The sequence below is a fragment of the Vipera ursinii genome (assembly GCF_947247035.1).
Source record: "Vipera ursinii genome assembly, chromosome: 2".
In the NCBI taxonomy this organism is placed as follows: Eukaryota; Metazoa; Chordata; class Lepidosauria; order Squamata; family Viperidae; genus Vipera; species Vipera ursinii.
In genome coordinates, this window is record NC_139513.1 from 208,042,823 (window position 1) to 208,069,729 (window position 26,907).

Consider the following 26,907-nt stretch of genomic DNA (forward strand, 5'->3'; position numbering starts at 1 on the left):
TCAGCATCTTTTGCCATTGGGTTTCTCTTCCCCCAATATTTTTTTTTTTAAATTATTCCATCACTGGTCTGAGTAAAGTTTTTAGGCTTTCTTAATAATCTTTACCTTAGTTTTGGGACAGATAGCCATCAGATCTTTTTAGGACCATATTGGACCAAGAGAGTAAGGCCAGCACTCAATAGAATAGCATCATCCACATAAAGCAGGGGTGTCAAACTCAATTTCATTGAGGGCCGCATCAGCATTGTGGTTGCCCTCAGGGGGCCGGGTGGTTGTGGCCTACTGGGTGGGCATGGCTAAAGTGTGTATGGCCTACTGGGTGGGCATGGCCAGCTCCATCGTTCGCATCAAGGGTGCCTATGGGGGCCTGGGCAGGAGTGGGATAGATCTGAGGGTCTCTGGCAGAAGGAGGGTCTCTGGGCCAGGGCCAAGGCAGTGGGGGCCATTCCCTCACTGTTTCCAGGATGGCTTCACAGGCCGCATGAAACCACTTCACGGGCCGGATCTGGCCCCCGGGCCTTGTGTTTGACATGTCCGACATAAAGGAAGATGGGGAGATAGTTACAAATGTCGAAAGATGGATTCAAACAATACGCTTACCCACAAGAGCACAAGCTCCCTTTGAGAGGCATCTGATCCAATCCCATGCACCCTTCTTCTTAAACACTTTTCTCTCAGACTAACTCACTTCTCTGCTTGCTCAAAATGAAATGGCATTTTGCTAAGAATGCAGGTAATCCTCGATTTACAGCCATCTATTTAGCAATCTTTTAAAGTTATGACAGCACTGGGGAAAAAAAGTGACTTATAACTAGTCCTTGTATGTATGATGGTAGCAACACCCTTGCAGTCACATGATCAAAACTTGGACATCTCTTAGTTGCAGGGCTTCTGCCATTGCTATATAGTGGGTAAATCACTAGAGACTTCTCCATTTCCAGGAGAGCTGTTCTCTGAACTTCCCTGTCCATAATTTTGATAGAATACTGTGATTTAAAAAGCCATTTGTGCCCATTTCTAATTCAACTAAGAATATGCAAAAGATAATGTAGGATGTGATAGGATACATGCTAGGGCTCCTGCATTTGGTTTTATGACATGAAAGTATGGCTGCTTGCTGTTCATCCCACCTAAGCAGACAGTATCTTTACCCAAGTAATCTCCCTTTCAAATTGTCTAGAGAGATTCTCCATCATCTAGGTCAGGGTAGGCAACCTTGGCTCTTTTATGACTCGTGGACTTCAACTCCCAGAATTCCTGAGCCAGCTTAGGTAAACTGGCTCAAGAATTCTGGGAGTTGAAGTCCACGAGTCATAAAACAGCCAAGGTTGCCTACCCCTGGTCTAGGCCGTACGTGTCCCAAAGATGCTTTTTTTCCAAAAGGCACCTGGACTTTCTCATTTTTTTTCCCTTTGGAAACATTTTGCTTCTCATCCAAGAAGCTTCTTCAGTCTTCTTCAGAACTGAAGAAGTGACAATTTTCAAAGAAAAACAACAAGAAAGTCCAGTTGAAAAAAAAAAGCACCTTTGGGACTTCTTTTTCAAAGCCAGACTTCTCCTGGGAAGGGCTAAGGTAGGACAAGTGTCAACATAGCCACGCACGCACCCATCCCACTCACCCCCAGAGACCGTCACAAGCCCTTGAAGGCAAACTTGAGTAGCAGGGCCGCTACTCATTAAGTTGAACTGGCACGCTGTGAGTTCAAGCAAGACACAGAAGAACCTTATATATATATATATATATTTTATTATCTTCATTTGCAGACTGGTCAATGTGTATTTGAATACATATTCTAACTTGATCAATGTCTTATGTAGAAAAGGCTATAATTTAACAGTCAGTCATGAATCAAGAACCTTTCGTTACATATACTTCTTAATGGCTTCTTCCAGCTTTTCTTTATTTGCTCCAGAAAACTCATGCACCTGAAATACAGACAAAGTTTAAGCCTTTTTACTTGAAGAGTCGTCCCTCTGTTAACAGATATTGTCAATGTTAGATGATTATTTCATGTTGATTCCATGCAATGATGAACAAAGGAAGTGAACACTGCTTCTGAATGACTTCCTTCCTGGAGCAGTTTTACCATGGATGTAATTTTCTAAAGTATATAGTACTTAAGAGACTTATAATCACCCATATTATGAAGCACAACTCTGGGCAGTTCACTATAACAAAACCCCAAATCTTCTGCCAACCATCGTGCACCAAACCATCTAACATCTTAATCCCCAGACTCCAATCTCACCATATCCTAACATTTGGGGAAAAAACAATTCTTTATAGCTTTCTGGAATGCGGAGTGGTGATCTGCCAGATTCCAGAGGGAAAGGTTATTTTAGAGAGCAGGGGCTGCTCTGGAAAAAGTAACTCTTCCTAGGACCTACTAGGGGACAATTGCTTTTTGAACAGGATGGCAGCATATATTTCGTTCTTCGTTCCCGAAACCCAAGGTTACTAGATTTTGTGGCCTAATTCCCAAGCCTGCTTAAAGATACTATATTAGTATTAAAACAAAAGCATATCTCTTGCTCCATATTTAAACCTCATCTAGAACTCATGGGAAACAAAGTACAGGTAGTCAAAGGCCCCAAACATGGGGCAAATCTTTATTTCCTGTTTTCAGCCTATCTTGAAGGCCATCGAACAGGCAGTAGTCACACCGGACAGCTCATATATTTGTGTAAATTACTAACAAAGAATTTCAGTCTCCCTTAATTCTTTGTTAGTAATTTACACACACACACACACACACACACACACACATATATATGTATATGTATATGTATATGTGTGTGTGTGTGTATGTATGAATGTAATTTTTTTTGATTGCTAACAAAGAATTAAAGGGAGCAATCAAAAATTTTTTTACACAAATATGAGCTGTCACTGTTGTGACTACAGCCTGTGGATGGTCTTGGGTTAGGCTGAAACAGGCAATAATATTTGTCCCATGTTTGGGGCCTAGCAAGGTATTATAAATAAATAAATAAACCTTTATTGTCAAAGTACAACATGTGTACATTGAGATTAGCTGAGCCTCCCCCTGTGCTCTCTCCCCCCAACACACAGTGACAACAAACCCTCCATCCCACCACACTATGTGAACCAACTACACCACACACCGGCCTCCCAAGTCAACTCTGCATAAGATTACATCCCATTCAAAAGCCTAACAGCCCACGGATAAAAGCTGTTCTTCAGCCTGTTGGTACGGCTGGCTATATTCCTATATCTCCTACCGGATGGTAGGAGAGTAAAAAGATACCGTCCAGGGTGTGAGTCATCCCTGAGAATCTTCCTCACTCTTCCAAGGCAACGAGCCCTGGCGATGTCATCCAGTGGTGTCAGGGAACAGCCCACAATGTCTTGTGCTGTGCTCACTACCCTCTGTAATACTTTCCTATCCGCGGCTGTCAGACCGGCATACCAAACCACAATACCATACGAGAGGACGCTCTCTATGGTAGACCGGTAAAAGAGGGTCATTAGCTGTTGTTCTACCCTGTTCTTCCGCAAGATCCTAAGAAAGTGAAGCCTCTGTTGGGCCTTTCTAGCCACCTGGGTTGTGTTAACTTTCCAGGTCAGATCTTCACAGAGGTAGACTCCCAGAAATTTAAAGGAGGGAACTCTCTCTACACAGTCCTCCCCGATGTAAAGTGGGGCAGGTTCCTCTTTTTTTCTCCGGAAGTCTAACACCATCTCTTTCGTCTTGCTGATGTTTAGGTGCAAGTTGTTGTTACTACACCATATGGATAGTTTTTGTACCTCCGCCCTATATGCTGTCTCATCCCCACCTGTAATAAGACCCACCACAGTTGTATTCTAAAATACTTAACACTTAAAACACACACACACACACACACACACACACACACATTGCTGAGTGAGAAATGTGTTGAGTTTTGCCCCATTTTACAACCGTTTCTTGCCACGTTTGTTAAGCGAGTCACGCCAGTTGTTAAATTAGTATCAGGGTTGTTAAGTGAATCTGCTTTCCTCATTAACTTTGCTCGTCAGAAGGTCGCAAGAGTGTCACCTGGGACACTGCAACTGTCATAAATGCGAGTCAGTTGTCAAGCATCCGAATGTAAATCACGTGACCGTGGGGATGCCGCAACGGTCGCAAGTCTGAAAAATGGCCATTAGAAGTCACTATTTTTGGTGCCGTTGTAACTTTCAACGGTCACTAGATGAACTGTTGTAAATTGAGGACTACCTGTACACAGGGAGGCTTGGACAGGATGAATGTAGTAGCCCTGTAACAGATTTCAAACTAAATCTTTTAAAGGGGAGAACGCACTTAGATCCCTCTGCAAGTAAAGCATTCAAGATCGACTTATGTTTTGCCGGAAATCTGAGAGCAGATACCTTTTCGTTATTTTTGTAGAACTGGAATGTCGGCATGCATTTCACATCACAGTGAGAGGCCACATCCTGGAAGAGATGAAAAAAAGGTTACTCCCCTCAGTGTGACACGGTGCGTGAGCAGAATCATTTGCACCCCAGAATTCTTTCCCATTCTGTTATTCACGCGCCGCAAAATGCAGTATCGGTGTCTTGCAGAGATGAAAAGAGAAAAAAACTCTGTATCAAAATGAATCATATTTGGTGGATATTTTCCTCTTGAGCATTTTTGAGGCTAAGAAAAGTGAAACAAGTTCTAGTGAGGTAAGAAACCTGGTAACTTCCAGATACTCGCACTTTGAAGAATTCTTTTTGGGTAACAAACTTTATTGGTTTATCAAAATTTAAAATATGAAACATAGGAAGAAGAGAAATAACTGATAATGGAAAGGTGGGAAAAGAAAAAAGTGCAGGTCAGAAGGGAAAAGAAAAAAAAAGGTGTTTACCTTCGACTCCTTTTTGGTGCAGTAGAATAAGGTAGTTGATACAGAACTCAACTTTTTACTTTTATATTAATAATATATGCTAGTCCAGACATGTCAAACACAAGGCCTGGGGGCCGGATCCGGCCCGTGAAATGGTTTCATGCGGCCCACGAAGCCATCCTGGAAACAGTGAGGGAAGGGCCCCCACTGCCTTGGCCCTGGCCCAGAGACCCTCCTTCTGCCAGAGACCCTCAGATCTGTCCCACTCCTGCCCAGGCCCCCACAGGCACCCTTCATGCGAACGATGTAGAGCTGGCCACGCCCATCCTGGCCATACCCACCCGGCCCCCTAAGGGCAACCGCAATGCTGATGCGGCCCTCAATGAAATTAAGTTTGACACCCCTGTGCTAGTCATTTCTATAACATCAAACCTATCTCTGCTAAAGTCTCTCAACTTTTGCAGCCATTGATCAGTTCCGGGAATCAAAAGTAACCGTTTTTTCTGCGTAAAGTATTCTTGCTGCTTTCAGCATATACAACATCACACATTTAGAATTTTCAACGGTGTGAATAAGACTTATGGAAATTATAATTCTGGATATCAGAAGGTTATTACCATCTTAAGGTTATACCTTAAGAAGAATACTGAGTTTACTGCACTTACCTTACCTACTTATAAGCCTCTGAAAACCTATCAGAATTCCTCTTATCACATACTCTCCAGGGCATTTTTTTACCTGCTGTATATTTCTGTAATTTGTCTTATGAATGACTGGAAAACGCCAAGAATCTTGGGAGGTCCCAGGCCAAATTTTCTAATAAACTCCTTCTTACCAGAATAGGTTTGTGGACTCTTATGTTATTCTGACAGCATTAACCAAACTACAACTTGAAGGATTCCCTAATAAAGAGTTCCTAGGCAACGCCAAGCTATCTGAAGCCATCCTTTGTTGTGAAAGGAATGCTGCAATTTCAAGATGATTAATTACAAATGGTCATGTAACATGTGTCAAATGTGAGAACGCTCCTTTAATTAAAAAAAAAAAGTTTACTAAAACTAAAAAAAAAACACATTCCCATCCATTTTCATTCCACCTGAGGGAAGCAAATGTAGCTTTCTCTACTCCAGCAGTTAATTTAGATGTCATCTGTGCATGTTAAGGGCTTTGTTAAAAGCCAATTGCACACACTATTATGTGTAATTTTAAGTATAGGCAGTACTGTTTACTCATCAAGCTAATAAAAGCTAATTACTTCTGATGGCCTTTCTTGCTTCCAAGTTATGTAAAATGAAGTTTAATTATCACTCTGCTTTATATTTAGGGCAAAGCCATACTTCATTTTACACAACTTAAATCACTGCCAAATACCTCACTATCAAGACATCAAAAACGAAGTCGTACTTTATTTCAAGTGAGTCGGATTCATTTATCTAAAAAAAGCACACTTGGGAAAATTGGTTTCACATGCCACTTTTCTAAATCAACTTGCTTGACAAGACAATGATCATTCAAATACGCTACTGATTTAATATCAGGCTTCCCAATGCAGTTTATGTACAATACGCACACTAGAAGCCTTCTTGCTAAATTATAATATGTTCAGTTTTGGCTTGTTATGTCATGTGGATCCATCCAGAATGGCTTAATGCACTGTTGAGTGTGACTTGTTCAACAAAACTTGATAAAAGCTGCCTACAGTTCTGGCTTGTCTTTGGACAATTCAGAAAGCTGGCTAAATCTTCCTATTTCACCTTTCAAAGGGAGTGGCTTTACATCGTATTCCATATGTTTGTAATATATGTCATATTTCAACATTTAATCTACGGCACCTAGGCCTTTGTTTGACAGTTGAGCTACTTAAGAAGAGATATTGAAACAAATGGCTTGGTTTCTGTGTTTTGAAAGAGAGAAGTCATATTTCAAGTTTTTAAAGCAAATGATTAAAAATACACAGTTTTTTTTTAATCCCATTTATATCCCGCCCTTCTCCGAAGACTCAGGGCGGCTTACAATCTAAGCACAAATCAATGTGCTTAGCAGTAGCCTTCATTCTATGTATATGCCTGCTTATTAGGGCTTTTGCCCCCCCCCCCCGAAGCGGCATTATTACAAAGTCAGCTTATTGCCCCCAACAATCTGGGTCCTCATTTTACCTACCTCGGAAGGATGGAAGGCTGAGTCAACCTTGAGCCTGGTGGGACTCAAACCTGCACTAATTGCAGGCAGCTGGTGTTACTTAAAGAGGCATTAGCCCAGTGCTCCACCAAGGCGCTACTAAGCTGCCGCTGTTTAAAACATACGTGGGTTTTCCTCAACTTATGACGTCAATGAGGACAAAATTCCATCTCTAAAAGAAGCAGTCAAAAAGCACGACTGCATCACTTAGAAATGGCGATCCCTTCAGTCCTGGTTACCATTGTTAACTGAATCCCATGGTTGTTAGGCAAGGGAACTTCCTGATGACTTCCCACAAAGATGACAGTGGGGAAAAACCGGAAGGAACCCAGGATGACAGGCAGGTAAGTGGCTGCTGCTGAGTGTTGTCTGGGGCTGAATTGGGGAAGGTTATACGAGGGAAGATTGGGGAAGGTGCACAAGAGGTATGGCATGGGCCTCTGCCAAAATGGGTGGGGTAGCATGTATGGGTGGGAGAGACTTATTCTAGGGCAGGGGTGTCAAACTGCCAGCCCACAGGATGGATGCGTCATCTGGCAGCCACGCCCACCCCATTGCCGGCAATGGCAAAACCGTCCTGACACGTTGTGTGACATCGCAAGTTTGACATGTCTGTTCTAGGGTCTTGCAGCCTTTCCTGTCGGCTTCCCCACTGACTTTCTGGGGAAGCCAGCAGGGAAGGCTGTAAATGGTGATGATTCGACTGTGGGGTGCTGCAACTGATCATAAATTTGAACCAACTGCCAAGGGCTGGGGTGCTGGGACACCAAGGATTAGTCATAACTACCATTCAATCAATGGGCAGTAACTTCAAATGGTCACTGGAGAAATGGTTGTAGTTGTAACTGTTCTGCAGTTCTGAAACTTACACCAAGTGAAGACTGTGAAGTGGGCACCTCTAGCCTTTTATAGCAGGACTCTATTTCATGCTTGCTTGGTGTTTACACTGTTCAATGATTTGCCTTTGTATTTCCATGTCCTTTGCTATGCCCCACTTTATTAATTTTTGTACTGTGTTCATGCATGAGCTGCATATTTGGGGAAAAATATGCAACTTCTGATGAGACCTTAGGAGCAACGTGTTGTAATTAGAGGTCATTTGTGTTTTCTGTAAAGTGCAGAATACAAGCAAGTGCAACTAAACTCACAGCATCTTCCAGATGTAACAAAACTCCAGATCCTAGCAGTTTTAACTAGCCTGATCAATGATAATCTCAGGTAACAAATTCTGACTGGTGACTGGCTCCCTATTCATACTATAGATCTGCTATCAGAGATTGTTCTCCTCTAGTGTGTCCATGTACTTCGCCACCAAAACTGAAAAAGAGAACGAAATCTCTATTCACACAGAAAACTGAAGTCTGCGCATTTTTTTTCACTGCGTTGAAGACATTTTCTGTTGACCGCATATAAATTCCTCTGCAGCCAAATTACAATGACAAGTTCACTTTGTGCTATATAAAAACCTTTCTCATCCCCCCAAAAGCTGAGTTCTTCCAAAGGTTTTACTGGAATATTTTTTCTGTAAAGTGCAGAATACAAGTAAGTGCAACTACAACTCACAGCATCTTCCAGATGTAACAAAACTCCAGATCCTAGCAGTTTTAACTAGCCCAGGGGTCAGCAACCTGAAACAGTGAAAGAGCCACTCGGAACCGGTTCCCTCACAAAAGGAAAAACTGGGAGCCGCAAAAAATGTGTGCGCATGCACGTACATGTGCGCATGCGCAGAACAGGGTTTCACTGAAGAGTGGAGTCAAGGCGAGATATGCACCTACCCTGCATATTTGAATTGATTGGTTGAACTTTTTTAGTCCCACTTTTTTTTTTTGGACTGCACACGGCAGAGGACCGGGAGCCGCAGGAGACGGCTGAAAGAGCTGCATGCGGCTCCGGAGCCGCGGGTTGCAGACCTGTGAACTAGCCTGATCAATGATAATCTCAGGTAACAAATTCTGACTGGTGACTGGCTCCCTATTCATACTATAGATCAGGGGTCTTCAAACTCGGCCCTTTTATGACTCATGGACTTCAACTCCCAGAATTCCTCAGCCAGCATGCCTGGCTGAGAAATTCTGGGAGTTGAAGTCCATGAGTCATAAAAGGACCGAGTTTGAAGACCCATGCTACAGATCTTCTGCTATCAGAGATTGTTCTCCTCTAGTGTTTCCATGTACGTCTCCACCGAAACTGGAAAAAGAGAACTAAATCTCTTTTATGTTCCATCAACACTATTCACACAGAAAACTGAAGTCTGCGCATTTTTTTTCACTGCGTTGAAGACATTTTCTGTTGACCGCATATAAATTCCTCTGCAGCCAAATTACAATGACAAGTTCACTTTGTGCCATAAAAAAAACAAAAAACCTTTCTCATCCCCCCAAAAGCTGAGTACTTCCAAAAGTTTTACTGGAATATTTAAATAAAGAAGTCCAGTTTTCATCTTCATTAGTCAGAACATACTGCAGTTTGTATAGTTTCCCTAACGAACCAGTCTTACATAACTACAAGTTATATGAATTCAAAGATTTTATGAGAATATATAACTTACCTGAGCATCATCCACATCAATTTCAATGAAGACCACATCTGGATATTTTTCAACCATGCTCTGTTGTCAAAGAAGAAGAAAAAAAAATCTGTTGAATAAAAAGTATGCTTGCTGATCTCAATTAGCACTTAATAATATTATCCCTTATTAGGCACATGGAGCTTACATTTTAAACAACTGATTAACACATATCTCTGGGCTTTACTAGATGTTCCTGAACTTCTCATCCAACATATCTTACTGTTGGCCATGGTGTACATTTCCACCTCAGGAGAAAGAATCCATCTCTATCCACAACCAGGATACGAAAGAGGCCATCAACTATTAATTCTATTATACTGGCTCTTATAAGTACACTGCCAATTGTTATGGATTTGTTCATTTTTGAAAGGAAACAGATTGCAGATGTTTGTGTCCCAGAGAAGGAATGCACCCACTCAAGATTTTTGCAGCAGCTAAGGTCAACTGCCCAAGCAGATCTTTACCTTCAGCAAGGCCAGCAAAATCAAAAAAGCTTTGCAGCCAACTTTATTACATTGCAACACACCCACACCCACACCCACACCCACACACACACAGGAGGGAGGGAGGGAATATTGCTCCTTACCTAAAAGAGGCTACTGAACAGAGACCCTCTTGCTTTCTCTCCACTTCATATTGCTAGCCAGAACAATGGAGCACAGTGAGTTATGAGCAAGAGTGAAGCTCATCTCCATAACGTTTCAGATGCTGCAGTGCTGCTTACGTTTTTCCCCAGCATTTCAGTCCCCACCTTATTTCGAACATGGTATGTAAACAATGTTTTCAAAACTTGTGGGGCTGGTTAGTCTTGCTCTCTATGTGCTTTATCTTACTCGTCTCAGATAATATCTAACCTTGATTAAATCATCAAATCTATAATCTCTATTCCGAGACCGAATTAATCTGCAGACTGTGGAAGTAGAAACTCAGATATTGCTGTGAGTTTTCCTTTCTCGTGGTTTTAAGAACTCGTGGACTTTAAGAAAATAAAGGACCACGTTTGAACTGCAAGGATATGTGTGTGTGTGTGTACACACACACACACACACACTCATATATATATGAGAAACTCTGAAGACACAGGGTGTGGAGGATGTGGAAGAGAGAAAATAAATTAAATTGGGAGAACTAAAGAAGTAGCCAATTGTGTCTGGATGAGGTGAAACTAAATGGATCTGATCAAGGAGACACTTAAGCTACCACAGCTGAGTAAGGAGTAGCCTCACAGTTCCCCAAAATGCAGACAGCTGTTGTCAGGCAGTCAGCCAGCCACAAGTTAATTGTAAGAGCAATCCTCCTACACACTGATAAGGCCTGAGAAACAAAACATAAACAACTCAGTATAAGGGAACAAGCGCAAGGCTAATTTAATTACAGCAAAAACTACTGAGGTGTAAGGACTGGAGAGTGGAGAATAATATAGGGCTGAATGTGAAGTAAACAGACATGAAGCGCTGGTAAAAGGAGCAGAATTTCCAGTCCTTAATGCTGACTTCCTACCTCGGCGAGTTGATGTCTTGTTGGATTTTGGTAGCTAGCAAGACAGCTTTTGCAACCGGAATTGTGGCTAGATGTTGGATAGCTGAGATCATCCATATGACACTGGACAGGCTATCCTCATGAACAGACTGTGGGAAATGCCATTTTTTGGGTCAGCTTATGAGCGGCGTGGCTGGGAATCAGGATTACATCAAGCTCATGCTCACAAAACAGCCATTATGGACATTAGGCTCAACCATGCCTTACATCTTAATCACTTTTTGGGATTTTAAAAATTGTATATTGAAGTGATTCAGACCTTTGAACTGGCAAGGTCTCTCACACCAATTTCTGCCTCCTTAAAAGACGATGGTGCAAATATGATGACTTTTTAAAAGATACATGGTTTGGGGGGTTTTTTGACTGTAGAAAAAGGATGACTAGTACACAGATTTTGGAAACTTTACAATGGATTAAGGGGCCAGAGGATTCAGAATTACACTTCTGAATTATTTAGGAGGTATTTTCTCATGGGAAAATGGAGATAGCTTTAGGGTTTTTTTTTATAATAAGCTTGAATGCTGGATGCTGCAGCAGGGGCATAACAAAAATGGAACAGAAATTGATAGTGTAAACTTTTAAATACCTCTCAGCCACGCTTTGGGACAGAATTGATAAAATGTTTGATAAAGCTGAAAGACCATGTTCTAATGAAGTTGTAAAACAAAAATGAGCTGCAATGGGCATCTATGAAATTAATTTGAATGGGGATATCAATGTAATGAAAATGGATCTGATGGATGCCTTATTCCTTAAAGAAGATGAAGAAATATTAAATTATGACATTTCTTTGGATATTTGTTTTCTCTTCTGGATATACAAGAGCTTTGCTAAGATTTGGAACAACTTTTTTTAGAAGTGACAAAAGGTTAAAAGAATAAAATAATTATATCTGGTCTTTAACTAAGAGATAAGCTATTGTAACCTAAGTATTGTCACTTATATCATTAGGCACATATAAGTAAATAACTTGTAAATATTAGGGTTAATAGCTAAGTGGAGGACGTCTCCGTGGTCATGTGGCCGGCATGACTAGATGCCAAAGGCGCACGGAACGGTGTTACCTTCCCACCGTAGTGGTCCCTATTTGTCTACTTGCATTTTTATGTGCTTTCGAACTGCTAGGTTGGCAGAAGCTGGGACGAGTAACAGGCGCTCACTCTGTTACACGGCACTCGGGATTCGACCCGCCAAAATGCTGACTTTCTGATCGACAAGCTCAGCGTCTTAACCCACTGAGCCATCGCGCCTCCCCCCCCCCCTCTCTCTCTCTCTCTCTCTCTCTCTCTCTCTCTATATATATATATATATATATATATATATATATATATATATATATATATATATATGCAAATTATTCAAATTGCTAATAAAGAATTTGGGAAGCTAAGATGATCATTTCGAACTCTTTATGTTCTCATCAGTTAGTCATACCCTTTATCTGAGATTCGAATAAAGAGTTCGAAATGATCATCTTAGCCTCCCAAATTCTTTATTAGCAATTTGAATAATTTGCACAAATAATGAGCTGTCATAAGTTGACTAGTTCCTGTGGATAAGCCCTGAGCCGGGCCAAAACAGGAATGAAAGAGTTAATTAGCAAGGTCCATTCAAAAAAGCCTTGACAAATACTTAAACATACATTTGCCTTGCCTTCCAGCTAATATAAGAGAGAAGGAACCCGTGGCTCAGGAGGTTAAAACACTGCCTGATATATAATCAGCCCGGGTTCGAATCTCAGATAAAGGGTATGACTAACTGATGAGAACATAAAGAGTTCGAAATGATCATCTTAGCCTCCCAAATTCTTTATTAGCAATTTGAATAATTTGCACAAATAATGAGCTGTCATAAGTTGACTAGTTCCTGTGGATAAGCCCTGAGCCGGGCCAAAACAGGAATGAAAGAGTTAATTAGCAAGGTCCATTCAAAAAAGCCTTGACAAATACTTAAACATACATTTGCCTTGCCTTCCAGCTAATATAAGAGAGAAGGAACCCGTGGCTCAGGAGGTTAAAACACTGCCTGATATATAATCAGCCCAGGTTCGAATCTCAGATAAAGGGTATGACTAACTGATGAGAACATAAAGAGTTCGAAATGATCATCTTAGCCTCCCAAATTCTTTATTAACAATTTGAATAATTTGCACAAATAATGAGCTGTCATAAGTTGACTAGTTCCTGTGGATAAGCCCTGAGCCGGGCCAAAACAGGAATGAAAGAGTTAATTAGCAAGGTCCATTCAAAAAAGCCTTGACAAATACTTAAACATATATATATATATATATATATATATATATATATATATATATATATATATATATATATATATATATATATATATATATATATATATATATGTATAAAATTCAGCCTTCCAATCTGTGGTTTGTACCATCTGTTAATTGTAACTCTGTCGCAAGACTGTAGCAATGTAACGTGGTTTAATTCTTGTAAGAGAACGTTCCTTCCCCATTACTTATTTTTTGCTAACATCTTCAGTACTTGACAAATACTGAAACATCTGGAACGTGCACATATGTTTATGTTCTTAGGGTGTGCCATAATGCAGATGCGGCATTACTCTGGAAATTATATTTTACTGATTTGTCATTTATTGCTATACTATTGTTTTAATCTGTGGAGGGCATGTGGGGCAAGAAGTGTTTTCCAATGGTTTTGATCACTCACAGCATCTTTCACATCGTTCCAAGGGACATTAATAGGACCTTTAATAGAACATTAATAGGATAGTAATAGCCCAGGATATGATGGTTATGATGATGATAATGATGGTTTTAATCTGAATTAAGGAAAAAATTATGATTGGAATGGCATGACAATGAGAGCCTGAGAAACAAAATAAAACAAAGTAAAGTTTTCCTGTTGACTGACAGGTGCCATTGTTTCTATGTATCAGTGCTGTTGCCACTGACAGCATGGAAAAGATAAGAACCCTCTTTTCATGAAAGCACAAATTTCCCAAGGTAAGCATGAGCAGAGGCACATAAATATTTCAACCCCTCTAAGGTTCAAGAATCCTTACGCATCTCTTTCATGTAAACTTGGTTTCTAAGGAATCCCCATATAGGCTGTGATTCCTCGCCAGCCAGTGGATCCAGCAGCTGAGTCTGAGGAATCAGATGAGGAAGAGGAGGGGCCTGGACTGACATTAGTTAGAGGAAGGCTCTGAGGAGCTCCAAGACTTACAGTCTGACAAGGAGCCTGGCCCCTCTACTTGCGCTCAGGCTGAGACACAGCTGTGCTGGGAGTCTGAGTTGGACAGTGATGAAGCACAGCTGGGAAATATTCAGGATGCACGAAAACGCTGGCAAGAAAAGAGAGAAGGACAGATGAATGCAATGGGGCGGCTCCAAAGGCAAAGGAGAAGGCATTAGGAAGCCACGCCCTGGCTGAATTATAAAAGGGAAGGTGTGGGAGGTGCTGGTTGCTGAAGACAACCGTTCGTGTTGAGGATCAAGTTTCTGTGAACTGTGTTTGTTTGCCTTGGACACTGACTCAGGTCTGTGAATAATAAAAGGGGTTTGGGTTTTTCCTGCAGTTTCTGCCTGCTTGTTGGAAGAGGGGATTCTCCTTGTGAGCATAACAAGGACTCACGTAGGCTGGGACAGAACAATATATAACATCCTGCTTTCTTCGTACTTTACATTAAACCAAATATTGAAGGAATCCAAAGTACTTACATGGAAGAAGGGCTTGATCATTTTGCATGGCCCACACCATGTGGCAGAGAAGTCAACGACTACCAGCTTGTTCCCAGCATTTGACATCTCAGCTCGGAATTCAGTCTGGGGGGGGGGGGGGAAGAGTCAAGAGCATTTTAAAGAAGCAATAAAATACTTCCTTACCCCAATGCATTACATCTTTCCTGAAACGCGTTTAACATAATGTTCTTCAGGGCTTTCAAACCCGCAGGGAGATTTTCTATGTCACCTTCCAATCACAACCCAATGTACATTTAAAAAAAAAACACCATTCAAGATGAAGTGCAAGTATTCCTCGACTTACAAACACAATCGAGTCCAAAATTTTTGTTCCTAAGTGAAACAGTTGAGTTTTACTCTATTTTGCGACCTTTTTTTGCCACAGTTGGTAAATGAATTGCTGCAGTGGTTAAGTTGGTTAACATAGCTGTTAAGTGAATCTGGTTTCCCCCTTGACGTGGCTTGTCAAAAGGTGATCACGTGACTCGGCGACGTCATAAATATGAGTCAGTTGTCAAGTGTCTGAATTTTGTGAACATGGGGATGCTGCAACGATCGTAAGTGTGAAAAATAGTCACACGTCGCTTTTTTCTCATCCGTTGTAACTTTGAAGGGTCACTAAACGAATAGTTGTAAATCAAGGACTACTCAAAGGATTGAAAAAAGGAGTCTCTTTTTCTGGTAGGGAGCAGATAATTAGAAAATGGCAGGATAAACACGCCTGCCATAATTGAAGCATATGCATTATTAGTTCAGCTTTGTAATCTATGAAAACTTAATAGTCCAAAAGGGAAAAAATAATCCAATTGTTTATTTACTTACCGTATCTCTATACTGTCAGAATCTAAACATCCCTAGCACTTTACCATCATAAATACACAAAAACAATGGCCCTTAAAAAAAATAAAAACACAGTAAAAGATCAAGTTGATTTCCACTATTATTTTAATCATCAAAGACTATCGATCAGTGCATAGCAGCCTTTGGAACAGGGGTAGGCAACCTTGGCTCTTTTATGACTGGTGGACTTCAAGTCCCAGAATTCCTGAGCCATCCGTGCTGAGGGGAAAGGGAGAGGTTTCCAAGCGCAGAGGAAGGGAGGGAGGGAGGGAGGGAGGGAGGGAGGGAGGAAGGAGAAAAATACAGAATGATTCAAAAGCCTGGAAAATGGGGGAGAGGAAAAAAAATAATCTCCGACAAATGTTATCTGAACAGCCAGAGCTGCCGAAATCCCCACTTCGTCTCCCTCCCTCCCCACTGGAACGGAGAGTTGTTGCACAACAGTTGAGGATGCCAAAACGCTCGACTCTTGTTCTGAAACTTAAGACCTTCAGCATTCCTTCGCATCTCAAGGAAGGAAGCCTTCGCAATATTCTCTCAAATTTCTTGGACCCGCACACCAGCTTTTCCAGATTGAACCTGCCCGTCAAGTTAATCTGACTAAACATTCTGAGCGGGGGGGGGGGAGGGGGGTTAGTCAACAGTAGCCTGTGAGCAGAATCTTCCGTATTCTGCCGTCCACCTTTTGGTTCGTGTCTAGAACCGGCGAGGTCCGTGTAGTTTTGCTCTTTTCCCCCACTGTATCCCGGTTTCTTTCGTCTGTCAACCTCTGCACTGGGTTATTGGAAGCGTCCGCTGTTCAAACTGTAGCCACTGCTCTTTGCCCATGCATACCAGGGCGCCCAATTAATAAATAACCTGATTAAAATGCATGTTGCTGCATGCTTAGCTTGACTGTGCCATCAGGGCAGCTTCATCCCCCCCCATTTATTGATTCATATCCTGCCAACACGCCTTCCTCCTTATTGTCCCCACAACAACAACCCTGTGAGGTGGGTTGGGCTAAGAGAATGTGACCGGCCCAAAGTCACTGGCTTTCAGGGATAGATGGGAGTTGAACTCATGGTCTCCTGCTTTCTAACCGGATGCCTTAACCACTGGACCAAACTGCCTCTCAATCATAGAATGTACACATCCCAGTCTTTCCCATCTTGCTCTACTTTTTGAAACTGGCCTACCTCCTTCCTCTTGAAATTTCTCAAAATGGTTCTTAAAAGGGTTCTTTTTTTCTCCCCCAGGTCCTTTAGAAAGCTGGAAGAGCCGCTCTTTGAAGTTGCAGTTATTAACAGCAATTAAAATTATGTTAGTGCTGGGGTTGGTTAACTTAATATTTTCTCCCTGTAGAATCAGCAGCTGGGGTGAAACTTAATACAATCCAGTCAGAGAACCAGCATGCCGGATTTCCTATTTTATCTGCCTGAAAATCAACATGTAACTTTCAAGACGCGTTCAAGGATGAACCAACGTTTGCGGTTGCATTCCAAAGGGCTAAGTGTTTGCACTTTGCATTTCATACGCTTTCCCACGTTTTTAAGTTGGTATACTACTGTCGCCTTGTGGATCACGTCCTAGCTGCGTCCCCACAAAGCTCAAGATTTTGTTTCCTCAAATTATTTGGGCTTTGGCAAAAACAAAAAGAGGAAAGATTGTAATGAAGGAAAGCCTGCCATTTCAAGTCATCCAAGCAGCCAATTTATCAGCAGGGGCACAAATAAGCCATTGTTGGATGTCCTATACCAGGGAACTGCAACCTTGACAACTTTAAGACTTGTGGACTTCAGTTCCCAGAATTCCCCACAAGTCTTAAAGTTGTCAGTGTTGCAGACCCATCCTACACTACCCCGGGTTAGTGGTTTAACAAAAATTTCTTTTAAATCAACTATTCAACTCATCAATGTTAGCAAAAATACTTTAGTTTGATTTACATCAGGGGTGTCAAACTGCCGGCCTGCGGGCAGGACGCATCACGACAAAACCGCGCCCACCCCATTGCCGGTAATGGGGGAAAAGGTCTGATACGTCACATGACGTCGCAAGTTTGATACCCCTGATCTACATCATATTCATTTAGGAAGAAGAAGAAGCTGGTTTTTGGCCTTCTATCCGGCTTATCGTGTTCTGCAATTGCCAAAGACTGAAGATTTCTACTGGCATCATCGGCAGAATAAAAAGTAATCCTCACTTAACATCCACACTTGGGACCAGAAACACCATCACTAAAGAATGCTGTCCTAAAGCGAGACATCTTGCGATCGTGCCTGACTTACAACATTGCTTTTTTGTTGTTGTTGTTGCAGTCATTTAGCAAACCACTCTGGTTTGGTAGGTTTGACCTCATGTAACCACAACTTGTGACTTACTCACTACTTCCCCAGCCCATCAGAAGCTGGAAGTGAAGTTCACAAATGGCAAACAAGACGCTGCGGCTGTAGCAAAGAGGCCAAGGGACTTTCTGGGATGCTAACAATTGGTGCAACTTTGAGGACTAAGTTGGCAACTTGACCTTTTTAGCATCCTGGTAACTTCTGCCATTGAATGGGCAAGCTGGTGTAGAAAGCTAGGAAACCATTCTGTTGTACCTTACAGCCAATTTTGATGGTGTGTTGGGGTTCTGAGTCCATAGAGAATAGTAAAAAAAAATGGCCCAGCAATCAATCATTTGGTTGAGTATTTATTAATGTAATTGTCATATCATGCAGCCCATTGAAAAGCCTTTTGCAACTTAAAAGTTTGCCCCATTATACGTTACAGCTCATCCACCCTGAACATCATTTGCAAGCTTCTCTTATTCAGAGGATAAAAGGATGCCCTTTATAGCATCTTGGGAATAATAATCCAACCTGTATTTAGTGTGTCCACTGACTGATATTGTGCATACAGGTAGTCCTTGCTTAATTTGGACTGGCAAGCCCACTACTAAGTGATACAATCATAAAGCAAAATATTACACGACCCAACCGACTTCATAAAAGCAGTTCAGGCTGTTGGCAAATCACCCAGCATTGTGAAGTGCAATGTCACATCACTGCAGTTTGTGGCTTCCTGCCAGCTTCTCCCTTGCTTGTTGGAAGCTTGATGTGATCATGTGACCAAGCACACTACAACTACTGTAAACATGAATCGGTCGCCAAGTGCCCAAGTCACAGTCACATGACTGCGGGGGACACTGCAATGGCTACGTCAAAGAATGGTCGTAAGCAGTGGTGGGATTCAAATATGTGAACAATCGGTTCTCTGCGTGGATGCTGCTTCCGGAAGTCCATTCTGGACCTGGGCAACAAAAAAATTAGCTACCGGTTTTGCCGAAGTGGTGCGAACTGGCTGAATCCCACCACTGGTCGTAAGTCTCCCTTTTCAGTGGCATTCTAACTCTGAACAATCATTGAATGAAAAGTTGGTAAATGAGAACTACTTGTAATATAATCTATATATAGCAAGAGGACTAGCTAACAACTTTTACATCATCTTAAAGCTGTAATGTACTCTGGTTTTGGCTTCAGATGTTGAGTGCACTTCAGCCCATTACACTGTGTACTGAAGCAAACCATGACTTTTACTCTGATAAGTTAGCAAGCCATAGGCTAGCTTAAAAGGAGCACCAATATTGGTTGCCATGCTTTCATATTAATCTGAAATCCAATTCTTATTCCATTTACCGTGTTGCAAGTCGGTGCAGCATTGCAACCCAACCCACCTGACAATTTTGCTGCAGATACTTCTGGTTTTCAGATGCAGGTTTCTATTTCCAAATTTCTGGCATCATACTCTGATTTTTCTAGCTTAAGGTTAGGTAGAAGCCAAGCGCATTCAATTCAATCCTAACCTGAATCAGCAGGATTGCTGCTCAGTATAACAGGACTGTTAGGAAGAAAGAATGTGAAACATTTTAAAGTTCTACCTTTCAAGTTTGTGTTTGGAAAAAAAACAACCATGAGGGTCATGAACTGGTTTTACGGTAAATGGATAATGTATTTCCTGCTACTTCTTGTTTGCTCCTTAAAAATATTCTTACTGGACTTAAGAGTATAAAAAGGTCCGTGCAATAGGGGGAAAAATGGAACTGGCTCCCAAACTAGGTCAAACTTCGTGATACCCTCCTGCTCCCCGTTGGGAGCACAGGACCTCAGTGCTTAAAACCAGACACAGATGGTCCTCAATTTATAACAGTTCATTTAGTGACCATTCAAAGCTACAACGGCACTGGAAAAAGTGACTTATGACTGTTTTTTCACACTTTCAACTGTTGCAGCATCCCCATGGTCACGTGACTCATATTTATGACGGTTTCAGTGTCCCGGGGTCATGTGATCCCTTTTATGACCCTTGGCAAGCAACGCCAACAGAGGAGCCATATTTACTTAACAGTGTGGCTAACTTAACACCTGCAGTGATTCGTGTAACAACTGGGGCAACCAAAGTTGTAAAATGGGCCAAAGCTCACTTAACAAATGTCTCAGTTAGCAACAGAAATTTAAGGAATTTTGGTCGTAACTCGAGGACTGCCTGTAGTTGCATGGATGATGGGGTGTTTATGTTTAGACTAAGAACTATGAACAAGACAGATAACCAAAGTGGACTTGGAAAGTTTGTTTACCAATTGACTGAGCGCTTCCTCATTCACAAGAAGTGGCAAGAGAGAATTCCAGAAATTACCCTGAATTGCGGCCTGAGCAAAAAACAACAAGGCATAAACACATAAGACAGGGGTCTTCAAACCTGGCCCTTTTATGACTTGTGGACTTCAACTCCCAGCATTCCTCAGCCAGTGTGCCTGGCTGAGGAATGCTGGGAATTGAAGTCTACAAGTCATAAAAGGGCCACGTTTGAAGACCCCGGAACTAAGACCTTCCCTTCAGCTTTTTCCCACTTGCAAATATTGTCTTAGATCAGATGGCCAATGGTCTCTATAAACTGACACCACTGCCTGACTTAGTTCAGATCAACAGCTGGAAAAATGACTTTTTTCCCCCTACAGCCCAGGTTTTGTGGTGCCCAATTAAAATGGGTCACATAAGGAGAACAGAACAGAACAAATAAACTGAAGGGGTTTGTCTTTCTTTTTTTTTTAAACCGTTGTGGAAGAAAAAGACGCTTAAAGGAATGCTGCATCATTTTCGCATATTAAACTCAATATTTAGGGCTGGAAACATTGTCTTCCCAGCCAACTTTCCCATTAAGGGTTATGAATGTTTAGCTGAAGGTACACACTGGCATCTGCCATTTGTTGCTGGCTGAACAGTATGTACCTGCATCAAATATTAATTCCCTTATTACCCATTTCAAAATGATAACACAAAGCTGATTTTTTATATCGGTATCCTTGTATCTGCAGTTTAGAAGGCAAAAAAAAAGCAACACTAACAGTAAATCCTTCTAACCTGCATGGGGAAAAAAACTGTAACTATGTCCAAGATACACTATTGTAACAATTGTGTAGAATAAGGCAAACTGATTCTTAGCCCTCAGGTTTGCAGCTTCTACTTTTCTCACCCAGGACCACTGTCCTGATTGGAGATACCTAGATGGGGGTTGCAACACATACCACAATCAACATATGGGGTAGGCCAATGCTTTGCAACCATGGCAACTTTAAAATGGGTGTGGACTTCAACTCCCAGAATTCCCCAGCTAATGTGATTTTCAAAGAGAATTCCCAGCTGCCAAGGAAAGTCAATGAAGGAGGATCCTAAAACTGTTCTTAGAACCACATGTGGCTGGCCACCTTTCCCCCTTCTTAACGGATAAGGCAAAAATTCCTTATCTGAGGCTACACGGTGCATCTATGACAGAACTGATGGTCTCCAGAAACATCTGACCAAGGACATAAATACCATATTTGAAACCTCTTTACCTCGACTGCCCAACTTCATAGCCCTTCCATACCAACAAAGTGTCTGAATAAGACGTTCCCTTTTAAGTTTAACACCCGAATTTCCTGATGTAGACTATGCCCAGCATGGGCATTTCCTGTTACCACTTCCGAATGCTCAGTCAGCTAGCAGTACCGTACTTTCCCTCAATCTGGCAAATCACTCTGGTTTTGAGAATTTCTGTTCCACAAACTACCCCCTCACATCTCACCTGTGGTTAAGATGAGACGTTTCCCTACTCATAACAGTACAGACATCAAATGCCAGATGCGTTGACCATCTGTGCACACTGCTCTCGATCTGGGGAATTCCACCAAATTTAGCCACATGGCTAAGTTTCTCAACAGTTTCTAAAAACTCATGGTGCCAGTCCTTTGAAGAGCAGAACATGTTTCAATTAGCAACTTTAGTTTGTCTAGTGGGAACGCCTCTTTTAGAAATGTATAATTATAAAAGCTTGGTCCCCAAATTACAAGCCGTTCTGATCATTAAACAAACCAGGAGAAAGGAGGTGCAGCATTAATGTAGTAACTAGGCTGATCCTTCCCAAAGATAATTTATAAGACGCTCAGAATAATAATTTTACAGGAAAGGGGCAGGAACACCCAGCAAATTTTAGCTTATTGAAAGCTTAATTTGAAGCTTTTTCCAACCTGATGCCCTCCAGATGAAGGCATGTGTTGCCTGATGTGCTGGGTGTGTAACTCCTAGAATTAGCTGCAAGAGAAAGGAATTCAAACAAGATATAATCATCAAATACAGCCAAGTGTAGCTCCTCGAGTTTAACCTTCCCAAACTAGTATTCCTAAATACCAGAGATAGGTGATCATTTGATTCTTGGGGCACACTTAATATTTGTGGAGGCCAGGATCTGGTGTGGGAAGATGGATAAATAGATGTACAAACAGGACAGACCTGTCAGCTTTTACCCTACTCTAATCTTTCAGACTCTGGATGGCAAACATATCTGAAAAGCTGACAGGAACAAGAAATGATGCCATTCCATGTTACATACAGAATGTAGTAATAATAATGCAATACACAGCAGAAAGGGTTAACCTGAATACTCCATCAAAAGAGGGACACTGAAAATCTAACCCAACAGGGATGGCCTTCTGCAAATCTTGTTTTAGCAAATAAAACAAAAAGATCTGATATGACAGTCCCTGCTGCAAATTTGCTCAGGATTGGCCTTCTCCGAGAAAGCCATACACACATATATATGTAATATAATATATAAATATACAAGACTGCTTTTATATATTTAACCTGACTATATAGCAAACAACAACAGCGAATTTCGACAGATTTTAGTTTATTCAAGATGCCAAGAACAGTTCATTAGTTATGAGAATAAATCAAGTAGCAATATTTTTCAGGAGGAAAAAAAATAGTCCAAAGATCAAGATAATGAACCAACAGACTAAGGAAAATGGTACATCTTGGTTTTTGGCTGGATTCTTGTTGACATTTCAATACTGTAGGACACCATATATTTAGCATGTATTCCTAAATCACCACGTATTACAGAAAGCTTAATGCAAAACCACAAGCCAAAAAGATCCTGCTTCTACTGTCACCTCAGGTGATCTTACCAGTTTACCTGGTTCATTAATCCTTCTCCTTCATCAGATGGAGCTATAAATGCTGGTACCCACCTGAGAATATTTTCATAAGAATCATTTCTGAACAAGAGTGTAAGACAAAATGCCTTGGTCAGCCCCTCTCAACCTTATGCTCTTGATCATGCTGTTTGAAAAGATAATTCAATACTCATGGACTGGTGTACTGGCAGAACACAATGCTGATGCTTGCAGGTTTGACTCTAGGATATTTCAAAGAAGCATTAGAAAAATTCCTGCCCAAAATCAAGAAAGCAAGCAATGTTGTTGACACCAACAATACTGTGTTGCAGGCACACAACACTCTGAATCAGGAAAACAAATTTTCCTCTGAGAAAGTCAAATTGCGGAAAGTTAATCTTCTCCTATTCCCTTTCAACTCCAACTCCCATTGCCCTAATCCTTCAACACTACATTAGTCAGCAACCTTTACAGCATGTAAAAGTTTCTCATGAAAATATGACTCATTCACAAATGCTGGGCAAACAATCCCACAGATTAGTGGGAGAGGGAAAGGAAAAACAGGTCGTAGTAAGTTTTTTTTTTTTTGCCCCGGTGAATAAAATTAAATCCCAAAGCTAGCCACACTACCAGATTTTAAGATTCTGGAGTAGCAAGAGGAATAGGAAGAGAGATGCAACATGAAGAATAGGGGTAAAGACAAAAAAAAAGGTTCATTTTGGCATAGTACTGAACATGAATCTATCTATGTTTATAAGGTGTGTATTATCATAATAGACAAGAAGACATGGCTTCCAGACTATAATAATGAAAGTAGATCACCAACTAGTTAAAATTCAAGTCATGCTATCAAAAGTGATTTCCTAGTTTGCAAAGGTGTGTCATAGTTATCAGGAAGGCAGAGAAAGAAACACATATACAGTATTAGCCAAGATGGTAAAGTCCTGAAAACAATCTGCTTCATCTGATGACTCAAGTTGAACATAGGAGTACCCTACATGGTTTGGGGTTGTTGTTTTCTGCTTCCACAAGAGGCTACAATCTTGCAAGAGACAACAAACTAAGCCCAAACAAGCCAGACTCCTGATGACGTGCTAGATTATCTAGTTGGTGTGGACTCTTAATGTCCACACAGATATTCTCTAGGAAAACCTAACCCCATTTCCTTAACCTAGTCTTTCAAGTCTTCCAAAGGTACATCCAGTTCCACTTATCTTGCAAGCCAGGGTTATATTAAGTAACGAGGTACATGTTTTCAAGAATAGGGATAAGGAACCTGCACCCCACAGAAAGTCACTGAACTTCAAAGCAAATCCATCCAATGGAAAAGGGTACCAAGAATTATAGGTCAGTAACTTCTGAACAGCCAAAGGTTCCCAAGCAGATACAGAGACAGAAAAAAAAATCTCCAAGAGACCAACAAGCACATACAAGAGACCCTCTATAACTTAGTAGAGATCCACTCATCTCTGGACTACAAAAATCGACTTTTCTCTTGCAATTTCCTTATCTGTCTTCCTGAGCAGTGGGTAGGTTAAAACTCTGTTGCAAGAAAGGAGGGTTTCAATCAGGCAATTGGCTAACAGTGCACAACGTTGGAAACTAAAATAACCACACACACACACACAAGCTCATATAATTTTAAGTCAACTATGAAATATTTATTTCTGGAATTTCCCAATTCCCATTTAAAGCTGCCCTCCCTACACCTTACCTAGGTTTAAGTCTTATTTACTTTAAGGTGGGCCTTCCGACGTGTTCGCAGCATTGCATTTCCAAAGAGGGAAGGAAAATCCCACGGGTTGGGGTGGAGTAGGTTTTTTTTTCGTTTTTAAGAAAAATAAACATCGAAAGGCCAAGAACAGCGAGTCGTTTCTGGCTAAACCAGCCTGCCCGCTCTCGCAAAAGCCTGAAACAGGGGTCTTCAAACTTGACCCTTTGATGACTTGTGGACTTCAACTCCCAGAATTCCTCAGCCAGGCACGCCTGGCTGAGGAATTCTGGGAATTGAAGTCCACAAGTCATCAAAAGGCCAGGTTTGAAGACCCCTGGCCTAAAAGGAACGCCGCAGAGCCCACCGCCGACGATTTGCTGGCAGGACGGGGGAGGGGGGGGCGAAGCGAGCCCCCCCCAAGGGGAATCGAGTCGGGGAAAGCAAAGCTCGGTTCAAACCCAGCCAGAGGGGAGGATTTTGCCCGCGGGCGCTCAGCCAGACGCCGATTCAACAGAAGGCGCCTCCAGGGCAAATTTTCGGGAAACGGCAGAGAAGCTGGAAGAGGCGCGCCCTGCCCAACCTCTATGCTGCCACGGGACATGGGCTCCGGCATTGCCCAGCACCATTTCCCAGAGCACCGGAAGGCAGGGCAAGAAACGGCGGAGGGAAACTTCATCAAGGAGAGAAGCCACCAGGAATTAAGGAGCAACTTCCTATCGGCCAGGGCAATTCGGCAGTGGAACCCGCCTGGCTCCAGATGTTTATTTTTTTACTATTATTATTTTAATTCCATTTATATCCCGCCCTTCTCCGAAGACTCAGGGCGGCTTACAAACTTAGCAGTAGCCTTCATTCTATGTATATGCCTGCTTGTTAGGGCTTTCACACACACCCCAAGCGGCATTATTACAAAGTCAGCTTAATTGCCCCCAACAAGGTTTTGTAAGGAGAGACTTGGCTGAACTGGTATGGCTTGAGCCGAAGGGTTGGACTAGAAGACCTCCAAGGTCCCCTTCCAGCTCCACTCTACTACGGTGGGGCGTTGGAGGCACGGTAGCCTCCACGCCTCTGGCGGGTACCAAGACGGGGGTGGCCCTTCCCCGAAGCCCGCCCTCCCAAAGGGACGAGAACCGGTCAACACGCGGCGCTCCGGGGCTGCAGCCACCTCTCCCGCGAACGGCCTCCGGGACGGCTGGGGAAAGACTCCGGAAGCGCAGGGCGATCCTGCTCTGCGCCTTATCCAACATGGGGGTGTGTGTGTGTCTCCCCTCCGTCCGCCGAGAGGCCTACTAGGGTCAATGAATGAAGCCTCCTCCCTTACCAGGTCCCCTACGATCTTCACCATCGTGGCAGCCTCGGATTGCTCGCTTGTAATGCTATCTTCTTCCTCCGCCGCCGCCGCCGCCGCCGCCTCCGCTTCTGGCGCCGCCGCCGCTGCTGCTGCTGCTGTCTCGACGGGTAGTGGTGGTGCTTCGCTTGCGGGTGGTGCTTCGGGTGGTGGTGCTTCGCTTGCGGGTGGTGGTGCTACTGCTGGTAGCGGTGGTGGTGGTGGTAGTAGTAGTAGTGCCGCCGCCTCCTTCTTCTCCTCCTCCTCAATGGCTGCAGGCTCGTTCTCATTAGCACCGCCTTCCCGCATCTTCTTATGTAGTGCGGACGCCAGCCCAGGAAAACGTTCTGCGCAGGCGCGCCGCCGCTGGGCGGAGGCGATTTGCGCACGCGCACGGGCCTTTCCTCACCCCCTCGCTTGCCCCCCCCCCAAAAAAAAGTAGTTTTCGACGTCGGGATGGAATGGGGTGGGGGGTGAGCGAGGGAAGAGAAGCGAGGTGGCGTGGTCCATCGGTTGCATCTACCCCGTTGCCGGGGAAACGGGATTTGACTTCATCCTTCGGGGCCTTTGCTCAGAGTGAGCGAGCTTTATAACTTGGCGGGGAGTTAGCTTCTTGCCACTTGAAATGGAGGAAGCGTGCTTAGGAAATGGGCTCGCAGCTCTTGGGTTCCCCCCCCCCTTTTTTTTTTTTTTTGAGACGTTCGGCCAGGGCTAACGGCACCCA

At 42.5% G+C, this 26,907-nt stretch overlaps 1 protein-coding gene across 1 annotated transcript; it reads right to left on the reverse strand.

Moving 5' to 3' along the window:
• Nucleotides 1-1,716: 1,716 nt before the first annotated feature.
• Nucleotides 1,717-26,483, reverse strand: LOC310635137 (thioredoxin). The gene is made up of 5 exons (XM_083353782.1): nucleotides 26,178-26,483; nucleotides 14,829-14,933; nucleotides 9,563-9,622; nucleotides 4,373-4,438; nucleotides 1,717-1,926 (listed from the first exon to the last, which is right to left on the reverse strand). Exons 1-5 carry the CDS (start codon nucleotides 26,199-26,201, stop codon nucleotides 1,864-1,866), a joined length of 318 nt encoding a protein of 105 aa, XP_083209908.1. The 5' UTR covers nucleotides 26,202-26,483; the 3' UTR covers nucleotides 1,717-1,863.
• Nucleotides 26,484-26,907: the final 424 nt, after the last annotated feature.